Raw genomic sequence first — 15,752 nt, 5'->3', positions numbered from 1 at the left:
ATGTCAATACTCCATCTGCAAGTAATGCACACTCGTCATCCAAAGGAGAAATGAATGATGCAATATCCTTTGGCTGAGTCAGGCCAGGAATAACTCCTAGGCAAATAAGATTCTCCACGTGAGTCCAAATATCAGGGGGGGAGATTTGGATTGACGAGTAGAATGGGAGTAGCAGATGGGCCACCACGATGACATTTGAAAAAAAAGGTAGCCATCAGTGCACATAGCCAGTGCAAGATCATACTCTGAATTGAAGTACTTGTGGTTCCGATTTGTCCCATCCACAACAACATGTTTTCTCAGCAGCTTCCGGTACCAGGATGAATCAAAAACATCATGTATGCGTGTCGGGTGAGGCTCAAACTCGGAACGGTATCTGAGCAGATTGATCATAGCTTTATTCTGGAAGAATGCCTGCAGTCGAGGGATGAGGGGAAGGTATGAGAAAGTATGATGAGGTTGACGTGAAGATGTGAACCTTGCTTCATTGCAGTATGGGCAGTCCTCGCGTAGACTGTGCTCTCTTGTGTAGGCGATACACAAATTTACACAACAATCAATTGCTCGTGGCTCAATCTCTGAAAGGAGAGCTAAACAGCGAAGAATGATCCACTCTGAATCAATTGATATCTTGTGATCGAAGGATGTTCGCATTGCGTTGTACATTCGCCATGGCATGCACGATAACAATTTCAACTGAAATGCACGGATATTGTCTCGATCTTGCTCTGTAAGAATGCAATGGCCTAGTTTTACGGTTATTGTAACATGAATATGTTTGCATTAGTGGAGTAGGCTCACGTATCAAGTGAAAGTCTTCCTTGACTGTTGGTCTGGTCCATGCAGCGAGCTGCTCCTCTATCTCTTCCAGGGTGAGAAATAGGTCATCATCAAAGTCCTCGTCATGAAAGACAGGGTAAGAGAGGTTATCGGAGTGATCAAGCACCTCCATGGGTACATCAGAGTTGCCATCTGAAGATCTGAAACTTCCCAAAGTCTCTAGCATTGCCGGTCCATCATCTGCTTCATCATCTTCCGCCATCCAACCATCCACTTCATTATATTGAGAGATGAAGTCTTGGTGACCTGTTGATTCTTCTGACTCGCTTCCACTGCTCGAAGGCTCCATGATGTTGGCATTTGTATGTGAATAGTGGCTGTCACGGGTTTTCTGAGAAAGCATCTTGTAGCATTCTGGACTACATTTGCAGCGTCGTCTACCTGGATGGGATCAACGAGACATCAATGAACGTCAAGAGTAATCACACTAGCAAAGTCTAGTGACAAACAAGACAATCAGTAGATTTAGGAAAAAAAACTAGATTGATAGCAGTACCTAGTGACCAACAAGACACTAATATACATCAGTACAATGCTATGCGCTAGACGGTAAGACATACACACCTCAGTAGTTTTAGGAAACAAAACTGAGGTGTCAATGAACAGGTGTGACAATGTAAATGCGCTGGTGACAATTATCTAAGGAAGTCCGGAGAGTTTACAAGTGGAAGTGCCAATTGGTGCTGAGGATCAAGAAGCATGACGACCAGAAGAATCAAGAAGCATTGGAGATGTGTGGTGCCGAAGGTGGTCAAGATAAGGATAGCACAAAAGGGACACCGATGTAAGTTTCCGTCAGTTTGAGGCATTAATGACAAAACATCTTCGTGCTCAGTTCTGTGGATTTCTGTATATCAAAAGCTTCATAGCCTTTGGGTGAGCGTGGTATTGCGCTGGAATATGGAGACCATTCTCCTGCCCATACAAAGACTTCCCAACTCTTGCATTGTTGCAAGATGATTTCCATCAACTGAAAACAGGATCACTGACCCTCTCCATACATTATTGACAGGCTGATATCAAATATGCCAATGAGGGAGTATGCCATATCCTCGATGTGTGTGGTCGTCCTTCTTGACGCCCACCTCAACTTCTGGTGAACGTTGTGAATGCCACACGAGAATGAGACAAGATCATGTCGTTCAATCTCTGTCAAGTGGGTGATGGCAGTGAGAATATCTGATTGAGAAGGGGTGACTGGCATAGAAATTTCATCTTCAGATGGAGTAGTCAAGTCTCTAGGGTGTTGGTCATCAAGATTGTCGCTGAGGGGTTCCCAATTTTTCCCGTAGAACTTCATCTTCTCTGGTGCAAGGAGCTCCTGCAGTGTCCACCCTCTGGTGAACCAAGGCTCCCGTGCAAAGTCCGACACACTGGAAGAGCTTGCAAGATACGCAATACAAATGGCAGCATTGTGGTACCAGTTGAACATGGCCTGAATAGCTTCATCAAGTTCTGCGCTGCTGTTCTTATTGATGCAACAGGTATCTGACCAAGCCAACTGACAGTCATACTCTCTTGCCTTCTCACAAAATTTGGTCAATTTGTGATATCCGGCAGGATTCTTGGACATATCTTCTTGTAACTCTGATGTGCCCTGGAATGTGGGTTCTCTGGTGTCAAGCCAACAGTGAGAGAGCATCGCAAATTTGACCTTATTCCTGAGCACTGTGTTTAAGGTCTCCTTCCGAGTCCTTGACAGTCCTAAATAATTCTTCAGCTCATCCTCTGTGATGGCCTCGACTGCAGGCTTGTACATGTTAAACACGTCGTTCTGGTTCACAAGCCTCATGCTTGGCATGTGGATCAAATGAGCAGGCATGCCACTGAACACATAGAACAAGAACACATCCACGATGCCTTCAATGGCTGTGCTATTTGTTGACAGTGACTGAATCAATCAATTGGACTTGGACTATCCACAATATCTGATTGATGTACCGTCATTGGGCTGAGATCAAAGCGCATTGAAGTACAGAAGATTTTCCAAAAGAGTTGAAAGGTTGATTAGAGGTAGGATATAGACAAAGCGACCGTGACACAGCTCGCTATAATACATGAATTGGGAAGAGTACACCAGGGACGTTGCGACTGAGCATTGAATGATGGGACTCTTCCTCTAAGATAACAGGTCGGCTTTGAGGGACTAGTCTTTAGTCTTGCGAATGAGGAGGCTTGGACTAGCCTGAGGAACGGGAATGGGACTCAGTCTTGGATCAACTTGAAAAGATTATGATTGATTATGCCTAGAAACAAGAAATTTGGACTAGGTATTAGGGTAACAGTCAAGAAAATGTATGTATGGCCATAAACAAGAGAGCTCACCTCAATCTTGGACCAAAAGACTGAGGGATTGTTCGAGGGGAACTCGGAGGAATTAATACACTTAGTTCCCACTTACTACACCATGTGAGATGGCTGTCAAACTTTTTCTGTAAAAAATATAGTGGGAAAAGAATACATTACCTAGGGGGGAAATCATGATTTATGGATATTAAGTACACAAAATCAATTGTAAATCCAATTGAACCCATCTGGTGACCGAGCCAAGAGAGTTTATTGGCAACACTAAATTCTTCTTTTTTCGACTTTGCCCACTAAGCCAGGCACAAAGTGGTATATAAGTTGGTCAAAAGTGATCTCGTGATTTCCTGACAAACTGATTGGAAAAAAGACAACCGAAGGCGAGTCCTTGTACTACATGCCTAAGGAGATCATTGTTACATGTATGATATCACCACATATGTACAATAGTATTACTAATGTATGATGTGTTACAGATATCTAATCTTCAAAATCCATGCAACTACAATATCTCCAATGTCCTGACGTGCATCATACTATCAACAGAAGTAACATCCTTCACTTGTGTGATAATGTTGTTATCCAATGTGATTCTCTTAAATTCTCCCCCCCACTGCTGCACCAGGAGAAGTGCACCAAAAGGCTGCCCAAGGCGAACGATCAACCTCAGGTCTCCCATATCAAGCTCTGATGAAGACCCAGGCTCAGGCCCTAATGACTCGAGATCATCAAAGTCAGGCAGCTCGAGATCACGATGATTCCATGGACAGATGAGTAAGAATGACTGTCTAGTAGGCCTTGCAGGTGAGAACTGAACCAGTCTGGCTTCTGTGATGATCAGCAGGTCTTGAAGACCATGTGCCTTGACATTATAAGTGGAAAATCTGGTGACATCATTAAACCCCCGCCTGATCTCTGTGACGGGAAATGCGATGCATGGCAAATGCAGTCTGGTGTTTGCAAAATGAGGAGCGCTGAGGTTACAAAGGAGGGCATACAGTTTTGAAACCCACTGCATGACTATGGTATCTCGTAGTGTGGAGACCGATTTTTGGATATTGTCTTCAGATAGAGATGGTAGGGTGCATGGTGGATCCGCTGTAGAGACTCATGCCTCTCATTGTGCAATATCGCAGTTTTCACTAGGGAGTACATGGCACAAACTTGTAGCATCACTCTGTATGCTATCCACAGCTATTCCTATACGAGGTGCAGCTTTCCCACGCAACGTGCAACTCGCGCGCGTACCTTTCCCACGCTTCACGATGTATATGCGCGCGCGCTTTCCCACGCTTGAGCGCCCTATAGTGCCAGCCATCCGGAAGCATCCATCCACTGTCCACCAAGTTCCCTAGTGCGTATATTTCCATTTCTCACATTTGCATATCGTTCCATCTTTATTTTTATCATGGACCCTTACTTACATATATCCTTACATACCTTACTCAGTAGCGCTTTGGCTCCGCATGACAGTGCTTAGGCACCATACTTAAGTGCCAGCAGTACATACTATTACTGACTTACTCACCCATGAGAACGAGAGAGGACTGAACCACAACAATACCCATTTACTACCCAGCAGAACATAGTTGAAATCTATTCCTTGGCACCTCGCATATAACATCTCTCAGCTTGCATCTCTCACCTCTTGTCTAGTGTCTAATCATCGCTTAAGCAAACTCACTCTTACTCTCTCTTGTTTCCGCATACACGCACGCACATTCCTGCACTTCGCGCATTCTTGCGCCTCACGCTTTCCTGCGCTTCGCATTTGCCAACCAGTAGCACCTTCGGCACCTACTACTAGATCCTTGCTGCACTCGCTTCCCCTTTAGGGTCGAACGCACTTGTCGTCTCAAGTATAGCAGACTAGGCAATGTGCAACCTTACAACATTTATAGATACAGTCAGGAGCATTGTTCGTGCCTCACTGTATCGTTGAACCTTCACCGCATATGATGTAATGTAAGCTGGGAGACAGCTATTGAACATGGATGATTGTCCAACCCAGTCAAGAGTAGAAATGTCGCCTGACCGAGCTATGATCACATGTTCCAAATGCTGTGTGCGAGTGCGCCAGGCTGTGATGAAGGCAGAACATCTGATAGATAGACGATTGTGAGTGCAGAGCAACAATACCACATGAACACGGAGAAGACTAATTGTTGGAGCTCAACATTGTTGCTTTGGTCGATGCAGCATGTGTTGACCCATGCCCAGCAATAGCTGGCATTGCGAGCAAGGTTGCAGAAACTCTGCAATTTCACCATACCAATTGAATTCAACGTGTACACGTCATTGTCCTGGATGTCACGCAGCACCGGCTCTTTGTCGGTCCATCTGTGTGATAACATGACCCAGCTGAAGTACTTTGTGACCACTTCTCTGATAGACTCTGTTTGGACAGATGCACATGTCATTGCTGATGACAACCCCTTGTACTTGTTACGCACTCAAATAGATCTGTTAGGCGGAGCCCTAAGAGGGGCATCGTCCGCTAACGTTCGTGACGTAACTGGAAGGATCCGGTATAGCAAGTGAGACTGGCGACGACGAGTCGGCAGCGATCACAGTACGCGCGTGTCACGTGACTTCGTAGACGGATGTCTTGAGAAGTCACTCAAGGTCAGGACTGTCTTGTCCGGACGATGAGGTCGATCGAGGTAGACTTAGCCGCGAGGAGCGACTAAGAAAAGATACTAGAGACTGAAGCTGAGGGGGCTTCAGAGGGAAGTATGTTCCAGGGAAGATTGAGTAGATTCAAGTTAGGGAATCTAGTACAGTGTGACCGACTACTTATACTAAGTGGAGAGGGTTAAGGGCAAGGCTACCGCACAGTAGGTAAGGGTAAAGGGGAAGCGAGAATGGTATAGGTGCGCTGGCATCAGAGCCGGATTAGTGGTGGATGGTCGAATGTGGAATGAGACCGAGAAACGTTGGAACAGACCAACGGTAAGAATACAATGTGCGGGAATCCGCAGTCAGGGGAAACAGAAAGAGGAAAGCCACATTGGTGGCACGAGTCAGACCGAGTCATAGGTGCGGGACCACATTGGTGGTCGAGTCAAAGGAGGAACGTGCGTGCACGTGCATAGAGGCGGGCGATGCGAGGGACGGGAACGGTCCCGAGGATCCGATCAATGGAAAGGCGGTAAAGGAGGACGAGCCGGTAGATGGTGAGGGCGAGGATGAAGGGAAAATAATAGGGGGGCCACGTGACCGATGTTACTTGTAACAGTACTCCATGCTTCTCATGAAAGTGTTGATCTGTGCACCTCTGTCGCATAACCATCCAGTAGACGAAGCAGGGAACTTTCCAGTTGTGCAGCAATGGCTTGTTGAATAGCGACATCAGCTTCGGATAGACTGATGTATTGTTGAGGCAGCTCTGGAAAAAGAGTAAGTCATCTTCAATTTGGCATGTGAGTTATGCAGGCTTACATGGTATCTGTGGGTCAGGTGTATCATCCAACTTAAGGAGCATGAATCAGCACGATGGCTAGAATAATGACAGATATCACCGCACTTTTTGCGCAGGCTTTTTGCTTGGGAGACGCAGCCCAATTTCCACAGAAAGTGGTATCTCGATAGACCAGAGCAGCACCTCTGCGCCATTTGCACTGATGAGCAGCTTCATATTAGGACAAATTGCAACAAATGGAACCCAGGCGGAGTGTTTGAATGATTGTCCTATCTGTTGGTATGTCTCTGTACTCCATAGCTGCACCGTCTTGTCATCCAAGGCAGTGGCAATGATGGAGCCATCAGAAGATACGGCAAGCGAGACGATTGAATCAGTGTGGCCGATGCAAGGTTGGCCAATCTGGCTTCCATTTGATGAGTTCCAAAACTTGACTGTTCTGTCGCATGATGCTGAGATAAGTTGTTGGCTGTCAGGTGACCACATAACACTTCGAATTGACCATTTATGAGCATTGATCCTGAAATGAACTTCGGCATTTTTGACGTGCCAAACCCTGATGCTGTCCCCTGATCCAGTGGCTAACTTGAGACTATTTGGGCTGAATGCAACACTGCACATAACCGCTATGAGGAAGTATCGCAAGGAAAGTAAAAACATCGGCATCCCATATAATAACAGTTTCATCATCTGACCTGCTGGCGATTTTCTTGCCGTTGGGGGAGAAGCACACCAAGTTCATGGTGGCTGTATGGTGGACTAGTAGGTGGGGCATGTCCTTGCTTTCAACGTCCCAAATCATAACATTCTTATCCCATCCACCACTGACAATTCTCCTGTCATCTGGAGATACAGCCACCGATAGCACCCCATCCTTGTGCCCCTTGAATGGCCCTTCTACTAATACTCCTGTCTGCATATCCCAGATCTGCAGGGTGCAATCCGTTGAACCAGTGACAGCCCTTCAGCCATCCTTGAAGAATGCAACTGTGTACACAGTGTCTGTGTGTCCTGGTATAGTTTGCGATGGTGTCAGTTGCCCTTGCCCCGGCGGTGCCAGTGGCTCTCGCCGCAGTGAGAAGTAGGCATTTCTTGCTATGTCAAATAACCTTGGCATGACATATTGACCTGGACAGATGAATTGAAGGTCAGTAGCATTTGAAGTTGAAGGTGCGTCTTTTGGGGATATTGTTGTGTTGTGGTTCTTGTGGGACAAGTATTGACAGTTTTTTGCCCTTGACCCAGCTTGTTCACGATTTCCCCACGCTGCAGCGACATGTGTCCAGGTACTCTCTTATGATTATATTTATATCCCACCTGACCAGTTCACTTCCCAGAGCGCCATATAAACCTTTTTGATTCAAGCTCAGCAGTCTACTCTCATTTCATAGAAACTGAGAAAAATGAAGATATAGAGGAAGCTATCGGTCTCTGCAAGTAATCATTGACGGCTTTGCCTGCACTACATGTGGACAGGTGTTTCAACTATATGTCTCGTTACCAGATTTGACACGACACTGCTGATTTGTCGCTTGCAGTGGAGAACTTCAGACTAGCACCATGGTCCATGCAAGGCTTGCCATGACACCTCCTTTCATGTATTGTGTGGCTGAACCATCCCTTCTATGTAGCTTCAGCACGTCTATCATCATGTCAATCATGTATGATTATGCCATAGCGCCCGTTGATGATCATTTTCTCGTGCTCGTTGAACACTCAGTTGAGATAAATGTAAAAGCACTCAGGCCCAAGGTTGCAGCTGTTGTAACAGAGTTCCCCATATGTGCATATAACTTCGATCAGTTGTAGTTCTATTCTAATGCACTCGCAGTGAAAAAACTTCCTCCTTGGTTCCCTGGAGTGAGCTTTGTAAGGGATGCTATAGTCCAGAGAACCCTCGTTCCCATGATTATGGACATGCCCTTTGAACATGTGAAGAACAACATGGCAAGTTCCAAGTGCCTTTTGATCAGAGTATTATTTATATGTGGCTCATGATGATTCTCAAGCCGCAGGGACGGCTGCACCATCGGTGGTGTCGGATGCATTGAAACGTATACTGGTTAAAACACAAGATGAAGAGGAGGCCGCTATTCTTGAAAGGGGGATTAAGGAATCCAGTGCATCTGGTTATGTTGGTTTGTGACAAATCTGCAATGGTCACTATGTTTTTGACGTATCTCTACTCATTTTCTCTGTACTCCCAGCTGCCTCAGAAACTGTATGCTTTGACATGATTTATATTCTAGCCATATACTGACCAAAGGCCCAGACGACGTCCACTTTATACGTCTTCCTGCTCGTGATGGTTCTATATCCTGAGGTGCAAACACACACGCAAGCAGAGATTGGTTCCATCATTGGGGAAACTCTTGAAAGATTGCCCGACTGGGATGATCGCACTTCTATGCCCTACATCAATGCCATCATACTGGAGACGCTGAGGTGGTTTCCTGTCGCTCCTCTGGGTCAGCACTCCTAACTCGTTGAACTCCAGTTAGTATGGTCACTGACTGTGGATTTAGGTATTGCACATGCCACAGTCACTGATGACGTCTACAAAGGCTACTATATTCCAAAAGGTACTGACAGTCTATGGACTGAAAACCTTCTCCCTCTTCTAAAACTGTTTCTCAAGGGGCTACCGTAATAGCCAACACATGGTGATTCATCATACCAAGTGAACAAAGACCAGACACAACCATGTCTTCTTATGCAAGGTCTATGGCACACAATCCAGATAAATATCCTAACCCAACGAGGTTCATACCTGAGTGTTACATGTCAAAAGTCGCCCTTGAAGAGCTGTCAACACACGGCCCTGATGACATATCCTTTGCTTTTCGATTTGGAAGGTGTATTTGGTACGAAGTTTAGATTTTTGGGAATAGATGGGTTTGCCTCACCTTTCAGCAGTGTTGGACGACATGTCGCCAAGGCTTCTATATTCGCTGCAGTTGTGAATATTCTAACTCTTTTCTGATTGGAATGTGCACCAGGATGGAATGTCAGGCCTGATGCTGAAGGAGTGAAATGGACGGGAGGCTTAACGACATGAGTCATCCTCAAGGATTCCTGCAGTTTATCTGAGGCAGCCGATGCAGGCACCCTGTATTCCCGTGCAAATTCACCCCTCGCCACACGAAGGAAAGGGTATCGCAGTTGATAAAAATGCAATGTTGAGAGCTGTGTGGGGGGTGAAATCATGTATTACCTTGTTTTGGCTTATGTTATCTGTCAGTATATTCAAGTTTGATGCCATCATGCATCAAGCTTTACTAACTGTGCCCACCCTCGCCCGCCGTCATTTTCCCAACGAGTAGGTACTTCGTTAATTGTACTGGCAGCTTTGAATTATCTCTCGCGGGACTGATAGTTGGGCTTTCATGTAGATACATCCTCTCGTGAATTACGCGATCACATGACCTGCACACGCAAGTCTAATCAAGCGGAGTTCGAATACCCGTACTATCACTGGACGCTCACAGTCCTCTAAGTGAATCAATCACCTGCCCTCTCTGATACCTCGCATGCAGCAAAACAGAAGATGCTAGGCCATTGCAGAGGTTTATGCTGATAGTATCGTATCCCAGGGAGTTATTGACACGGTACGTGATTCAGTTAAAGACAACATCTAAACTATTGTTTTCCGTGGAATAGTATGTACACTCATCAGCACGGTGTATGTGCTACGAAGGAAACTGTCCAGACTCGAGAGAGACCTTATTGGATGAAATTTAATATGTAGAAGAAGCTGGGCAGGTAAGGCAAGATAAACGTTTGCAGAGTCAGGGAATACTAATCAATACTTTATCATGTCCGATACTCACTCAGGCTGGAGATGCCTTGGTGGAGCAATATTCCGGAAACAATCCTTCATTGCGAAAGTGCATTTATGTCGAAAACAAGAGGGTCCTAGAGATGGAGGACGCTCAACGGGCCTGAGTCAGCATCACATACTTTATTGTATCCAGAAAGCTGAGCGGAAACAAGTTCCTCAGCGCATAGTAGCAAACCGTTGTCTGTATGTCGTTCTTCCTTGTGCTGTTTACTGTATATTACTATAATAACAACTACGACAATAGGCCATCCTACCCTCTGGAAAAATGGTGTCCGTGACAGCAACGCTAACTTTAGCAATCTAATAGTATACTGGACCTCGGGCGGTCGAGTGACTGACGTCTTCAGCAACTTCGACTTACCATCGACTCGAGATATTCCTCAATACCAGGAGTGTGCAAGGGCATACCTTTCATGGCGCTTGGCCTTCTCAGTGGTATTACGGAGACGGTCATAGAAGGCAAGGTCAAGTACCTGTGTTAGCACGATGCCGAGTCATTCATATTTGTGCTCACCTGGGTCTCCTCGTTACAAAGATGGCAAGCTCCTGAGAAAGGGAAGGTCGTTCGATAGATGGCCAGAAGTGGATGCCGTTTCAATGCCACGACAAGAGAACTGGCTTCTCAACACCGTATCATCATAACATGAGACCCTCGCAATCTCAAAAAATCGGGAACTTGCGATTTCGTGTCTTCGTTCTCTCGCCTTATTTAATGCGGATGACCCTGAACGCACGGTGGATGACCAGGTCGTAACTCGGACGTGACTCAGGGAACACATACTTGAGGTAACTTTACAGCGTGTGCTAGTCACAGAGTTTGCATGCAGTCTACCCAAATTTCTTATTTTCGGGATGATATAATCCAACTCGAAGCTGAGGTTTCTTAGGACGATTTTACGAAATTCTTCTGCCGATGATCACATTATTTGATAGGGTCGCTCTCACCTGGGAGCTTACGGTTTATGCTTATCCGCGCTTATGCGTATGCCCCAATACTATTCCTGTGTCGGTGGATTATTAATTCTTGTGTCATAAGAAAGAAGGATCCGCTGCCCCCTCTTATTTCCGATGTCCACTGGTCTCTGGATACCTTGCTGTCAGACGTCGAGAAAGACGAGAATAGGCTTGTTTTATTCAGGAAGCGGGACAAAGAGGTGCACGGCCATAATACCTCAGGTGATAAATGAGTTCTTCGAGTGTTATCTTCCTGCTGATGGTCCAAATTCGACGATCGCCGTGGACGCTCAAAGTATTTGGGGTATGCTTTCTTTTACAGTGTTTTTGTATCTTTGAATTGATTCCTCAAGTAGATGAAATTGTCTCGAAATTCCCATTCTTTCCAGTCCTTCAACCGGTACCGCATCCAGATCTACTCTTGTCCAAATATAACTCCCATTGCCGCCGCCACTGGTGCCGATCCCCGTGATTACCCCACTTCCCCGCGGTTATAAGGATGGTCGTTATATACAGTTTACTAACCCACTGCTTGAATCATGGCCCTTGCAGTTGATCGTCACCTTGCTATCCTCGCTGGCATTTCTCTTTCCTTTGTCGCCGTCAAGACACTCAACCGGTTCTTCAAAAGCGACAGAACAATGCTCCTCTTCCTCCTGGCCCAGTGCCCCTCCCACTGTTGGGGAGCGTCTTATCTATCGACGCTTATGAGCCTTGGCTGACTTACACCGAGTGGGGTGCTGTGTATGGTACGTGAACAGATAGCATAGGGCATACGTGGTATGAATCATTATCTCAGGGGACTTGGTCTTCGTGCGAAGTCTAGACGAGGAAATGGTCGTGATCAATTCTCAGCACATCGCAGAAGCCTTACTGGACAAGCGTTCTCGGATTTACTCCGATCGACCATACCTAGCAACACTCGAGCCGTGGGTTCGTTCAGTATTCCTCTATTCAACCAGTCTAAGGTTCTCGCAGATATGGCTTGTCGATCGACTTTGGATTCATAGCTTATGGCGATGAATGGCGTCTCTGCAGACGACTTTTCCACCAAACTTTTCGCCCCGAGTCTGCAGCAAAATTTCGCCCAATGCAAATCAAGCGGGCTCGTGAGATTATCGTCAACCTAGTTGATGACCCTGAAAATTATTACGACCACTTCGCAACGTTAGCGAATGATTTTTACGAATTGAACCACTATTTACCTGTTCACAGATTCTCGTTATCTGTTGTGATGTCAACAGTATACGACTACAATATCAGTGCTCGTGATGATCCTATGGTGCAGACCGTGATAAAGGCACTGGTTCCAGGCTTGACCGTGTTGTCCCCAGAGAGAGCATTAATGCTCAAAACCTTCCCCTTCTGTGAGCTCAACTCTCCTGGATGAGATAGCGTTAATATGACACGCACTTTTATGAAATGTAGTGCTAAAGGTACCTGACTGGTGCTGGGGATCCTCGATCAAGCGTAGTGCTCGAGGTTCGACGGAGCGCATCAATGAAATGGCCGAAATGCCGTTTCGATATGTGCAGCAGCACATGGTGGGTGTTTATCTTTCTCTTGGTTTTAGACATTGACTCAGCTCGTGGCAAGGCCGACGGGTCGTCGCTCGCTCAATCTTCGATGGTTGCAGAAAATTTGCAACGGATGGAGACGCAAGAGGAGGCATTCAAACCTGCATTCGAGAATGCGTTGAAGAAAGCAGCTACTACTGCTATTATAGGTGAGTCAGCCTTTTAACGAGCAACGTTGTACTCTCGACATACACTAATATCGCACAGCTTCATATGAGACGGTAAATGGACAACTCCATCGTGTTGTCCGCTGCTTATCCTCGTCACAGAGTGCAGCAACTTTGATGATTTTTTTCCTGGCCATGGTATTATATCCTGAAGTTCAGAAACGCGCACAAGCGGAAATCGACTCGGTGATTGGAAAAGAACGGTTGCCAACGTTCGAGGACAGAGCATCGCTACCTTACATCGAAGCAGTCCTGCGAGAGACTTGGCGATGGCAGCCTGCTGCGCCTCTTGGTATTCTTCCCCACCAAATAATCTGGCCTGTGCTGAAGACGACCTTATAGGCGTAGCACATGCCGCTTCAAGTGATGACGTATACGATGGGTACTTCATTCCAAAAGGTCCGCTGTTTTTGTCCTAGAATCAACGCAATAATTATTTATAGTATCGTGCATCAGGCGCAATCATCACATACAACACATGGTCTGAATGTTTCTCCCAGCTTTCGTGGTACTGACTTGATTGTAGGGGTATTACACGGGATGAAAAGCGGTACCCCGACGCATCTAATTTTATACCAGAGAGGTTCATTGATAGCGATGGCGCGTTGACAAGTGATGACCCTGCACAATACATCTTCGGCCTTGGCCGGCGTGCATGTCCAGGTTCGTTAACTTGTCCTAATCCCATAAAAGATCCACCGACAGATGGACTTTGATTAGGGCGGTATAACGCTGATTCCTCCGCGTGGGCTGCCATTGCGACCATGTTAGCCACGTTGGATATTTCTCCTGCCAAAGATGACCAGGGCAAAGAGATCAGCTTTACTCCCGAGTTCATCCCAGGATTGGTCCGGTACTTGACTTTCTTCGTGTCATTCTGTCCCCTTGTTACTAACAGTTTTGTTGCTCCAGGTTTCCTGCGACCTTCCCTTGCAGTGTTTCGGCCCGATCTCACATTCATTCAGACCTTGTGGATAGTTGGCGGACTGCCGAGTTTTGAAAAGAAGGGGCAGTTTGCCATCCGTGGTAGAGGTGACATAGCAATCGATCAAGTAATTCTTGCCAGTGTATAACAGGTCAGCAAACACGATGAACGTGTCAGTTATTCGAGGGTTGTAACGTTAGGGTGACGGGGTGCTTGCCATTTGCAATATCGAAGTTCAAGTTGAAGGTGAGATCATCAGGGCTGGGTGGGCAGCCTGGGGACATGTCACACGGTAGCCGAAGATCCGAGGGGACTTGACGTATCTTGTTCTCGTGAAATTCGTAAAGCAATCGTAAAGTCTATCTACCCTCAAATTTCAAATAGCTTCAAGTTGAACAAGATGCATGCGGCTCCGATACACCCCAAAAATGTCGTGCGCAGTTCTTTTCTGCGTCTTCCTCTGCCTCGTTGGGGTGGTGCATACTGCACCTATAACAGATACAACAAACACTACTGCCAGCGACAGTTTCTTGGAAGCACCGTCATTCACGACCAGAACCATGTGGACCATCATCTCTAGCTCCGTTTTCACTCTATTTGCGTGCATATATAGTGCTATTCACCCCAATATCCCGAGTCCTGAGGACAGCCCCCTTCGTGTCCTCCTGCGGCGGCATGGCATCATGATTATGGCACTAATCGCTCCTGAACTGATCGTCACATGGGCTATGCGCCAATGGTTCAGCGCTCGCCGAGTTACAAGACAGTTCGAGAAATCGGGGTATACAAACATTCGTCTGGAGTCTGAAGGTAAGTCGTGCTTTTGGAAACTCTGTATCTCACAACTCACTATACGCATCCTTAGAAAAAGACTCTGTTCAAGCACCTGATCAATGTAAACTTCGCTCCCTTCATCTCATTGCAGTGCTTGCTAAAGCGCGCTAGTACATTTCCCTGGTGCTCTTGCAAGGTGGGTCAAAAGGTCCGTTGATGCTTACTTCTCGAAGCAATCTGAAGGTAAGCCCGATTCGTGTTCACCTAAACGTTGACTCATGTGCGTTCTTAGATTATACATGGACTCAAACACACAGCTTCTTTGTGCTGATGGGTGGTTTCATGCTTTATGTGGATGGGAAACCCTGCCTTACCCTACGCCCTGATTACATCCTCAAATTAATACACGAAGGGGTGTATCGACGTCCCTACCCTAACGAAAAAGATCCAAGACAAGAGCAAAGGTAATGCGATATCGAAAGGATTGGTCGTGTTTCAGGTGGCCTGGTTTGTCATGCAGCTCATCACCCGCGCCATCTATCACCTCGAAACCACGCAGCTCGAAGTTGGGACACTCGCTTTTGCAGTTCTCAATTTCCTGACTTATGCTGTGTGGTGGGACAAGCCTCTCAACGTGCAATGTCCACATCCAGTGTACTGGAAGTCGACCGAGTCAAGGCCAGAGGATCACATTGAGTACGTATGCGCCTTAGCAATGATATCGTTGCTGATTATGTCCGCCTTAGTGTCAGCGACAGAGACGAATTCACTCGGCTTCGGATCTTGCGTCGAATCTTCCGCCCAGTAATAGAGCTGATAGGCTGGGCTGAGATTCCCACATCTCGAAAGCTCCGAGTTCCAACATTTGATGGCAGCATCAAACTTGAAGGTTCGGATAACATGGTTCTTCGGCTCGCTGGATTGCTTATAGCCACTATCTTTGGCGGCA

At 46.4% G+C, this 15,752-nt stretch overlaps 7 protein-coding genes across 7 annotated transcripts; 4 read left to right on the top strand and 3 right to left on the bottom strand.

The window, feature by feature from the left end:
* Positions 1-96: 96 nt before the first annotated feature.
* Positions 97-735, bottom strand: F5147DRAFT_586908 (uncharacterized protein; the record flags this gene model as incomplete). Its single annotated transcript, XM_041431954.1, has 1 exon — positions 97-735. A coding segment is annotated over one exon (639 nt), but the record flags the coding sequence as incomplete, so codon positions are not given.
* Positions 736-1,822: 1,087 nt separating this feature from the next.
* Positions 1,823-2,662, bottom strand: F5147DRAFT_748277 (heterokaryon incompatibility protein-domain-containing protein; the record flags this gene model as incomplete). The annotated part of the gene is made up of 1 exon (XM_041440051.1): positions 1,823-2,662. One exon carries the CDS (start codon positions 2,660-2,662, stop codon positions 1,823-1,825), a length of 840 nt encoding a protein of 279 aa, XP_041286057.1.
* A 984-nt stretch (positions 2,663-3,646) lies between these two features.
* Positions 3,647-4,883, bottom strand: F5147DRAFT_658265 (uncharacterized protein; the record flags this gene model as incomplete). The annotated part of the gene is made up of 5 exons (XM_041434410.1): positions 3,647-4,059; positions 4,393-4,495; positions 4,585-4,619; positions 4,669-4,740; positions 4,865-4,883. The coding sequence occupies 5 exons, from the start codon at positions 4,881-4,883 to the stop codon at positions 3,647-3,649; spliced, it is 642 nt and encodes a 213-aa protein (XP_041286056.1).
* A 3,313-nt stretch (positions 4,884-8,196) lies between these two features.
* F5147DRAFT_725184 (uncharacterized protein) lies at positions 8,197-8,887 on the top strand. The gene is made up of 4 exons (XM_041439105.1): positions 8,197-8,348; positions 8,397-8,516; positions 8,575-8,703; positions 8,773-8,887. The coding sequence occupies exons 1-4, from the start codon at positions 8,216-8,218 to the stop codon at positions 8,823-8,825; spliced, it is 435 nt and encodes a 144-aa protein (XP_041286055.1). The 5' UTR covers positions 8,197-8,215; the 3' UTR covers positions 8,826-8,887.
* F5147DRAFT_725180 (cytochrome P450) lies at positions 8,676-9,759 on the top strand. The gene is made up of 7 exons (XM_041439104.1): positions 8,676-8,703; positions 8,768-8,786; positions 8,838-9,033; positions 9,091-9,147; positions 9,261-9,420; positions 9,479-9,548; positions 9,670-9,759. Exons 3-6 carry the CDS (start codon positions 8,871-8,873, stop codon positions 9,546-9,548), a joined length of 450 nt encoding a protein of 149 aa, XP_041286054.1. The 5' UTR covers positions 8,676-8,703; positions 8,768-8,786; positions 8,838-8,870; the 3' UTR covers positions 9,670-9,759.
* A 2,140-nt stretch (positions 9,760-11,899) lies between these two features.
* F5147DRAFT_780443 (cytochrome P450) lies at positions 11,900-14,177 on the top strand (the record flags this gene model as incomplete). Its single annotated transcript, XM_041442453.1, has 13 exons — positions 11,900-11,962; positions 11,992-12,109; positions 12,160-12,289; positions 12,339-12,527; positions 12,576-12,727; positions 12,789-12,904; positions 12,957-13,086; positions 13,145-13,158; positions 13,207-13,396; positions 13,447-13,503; positions 13,561-13,585; positions 13,631-13,767; positions 13,825-14,177. The coding sequence occupies 13 exons, from the start codon at positions 11,900-11,902 to the stop codon at positions 14,175-14,177; spliced, it is 1,674 nt and encodes a 557-aa protein (XP_041286053.1).
* Positions 14,178-14,459: 282 nt separating this feature from the next.
* On the top strand, positions 14,460-15,633 carry F5147DRAFT_755527 (uncharacterized protein; the record flags this gene model as incomplete). Its single annotated transcript, XM_041440333.1, has 4 exons — positions 14,460-14,839; positions 15,096-15,217; positions 15,249-15,503; positions 15,550-15,633. The coding sequence occupies exons 1-4, from the start codon at positions 14,590-14,592 to the stop codon at positions 15,631-15,633; spliced, it is 711 nt and encodes a 236-aa protein (XP_041286052.1). The 5' UTR covers positions 14,460-14,589.
* Between the last annotated feature and the right edge of the window lie 119 nt (positions 15,634-15,752).

The sequence above is a fragment of the Suillus discolor genome, assembly GCF_016758755.1.
Source record: "Suillus discolor strain FC423 chromosome Unknown F5147scaffold_107, whole genome shotgun sequence".
Classification (NCBI taxonomy): domain Eukaryota; kingdom Fungi; phylum Basidiomycota; class Agaricomycetes; order Boletales; family Suillaceae; genus Suillus; species Suillus discolor.
This window is presented reverse-complemented; position numbering and strand designations above follow the sequence as displayed.

What these genes read in the sequence shown, in the direction of transcription:
- F5147DRAFT_725184 (XM_041439105.1), top strand. Translation starts at nt 8,216, where the DNA reads ATGTCAATCATGTATGATTATGCCATAGCGCCCGTTGATGATCATTTT. An exon ending in TGTAACAGAGTTCCCCATAT is followed by an intron (nt 8,349 to 8,396) that starts GTGCATATAACT and finishes ATGCACTCGCAG; the next exon opens with TGAAAAAACTTCCTCCTTGG. An exon ending in CAGTGCATCTGGTTATGTTG is followed by an intron (nt 8,704 to 8,772) that starts GTTTGTGACAAA and finishes CTGTACTCCCAG; the next exon opens with CTGCCTCAGAAACTGTATGC.
- F5147DRAFT_725180 (XM_041439104.1), top strand. Translation starts at nt 8,871, where the DNA reads ATGGTTCTATATCCTGAGGTGCAAACACACACGCAAGCAGAGATTGGT. An exon ending in AGGCTACTATATTCCAAAAG is followed by an intron (nt 9,148 to 9,260) that starts GTACTGACAGTC and finishes AACAAAGACCAG; the next exon opens with ACACAACCATGTCTTCTTAT. An exon ending in TTTGCTTTTCGATTTGGAAG is followed by an intron (nt 9,421 to 9,478) that starts GTGTATTTGGTA and finishes CTCACCTTTCAG; the next exon opens with CAGTGTTGGACGACATGTCG.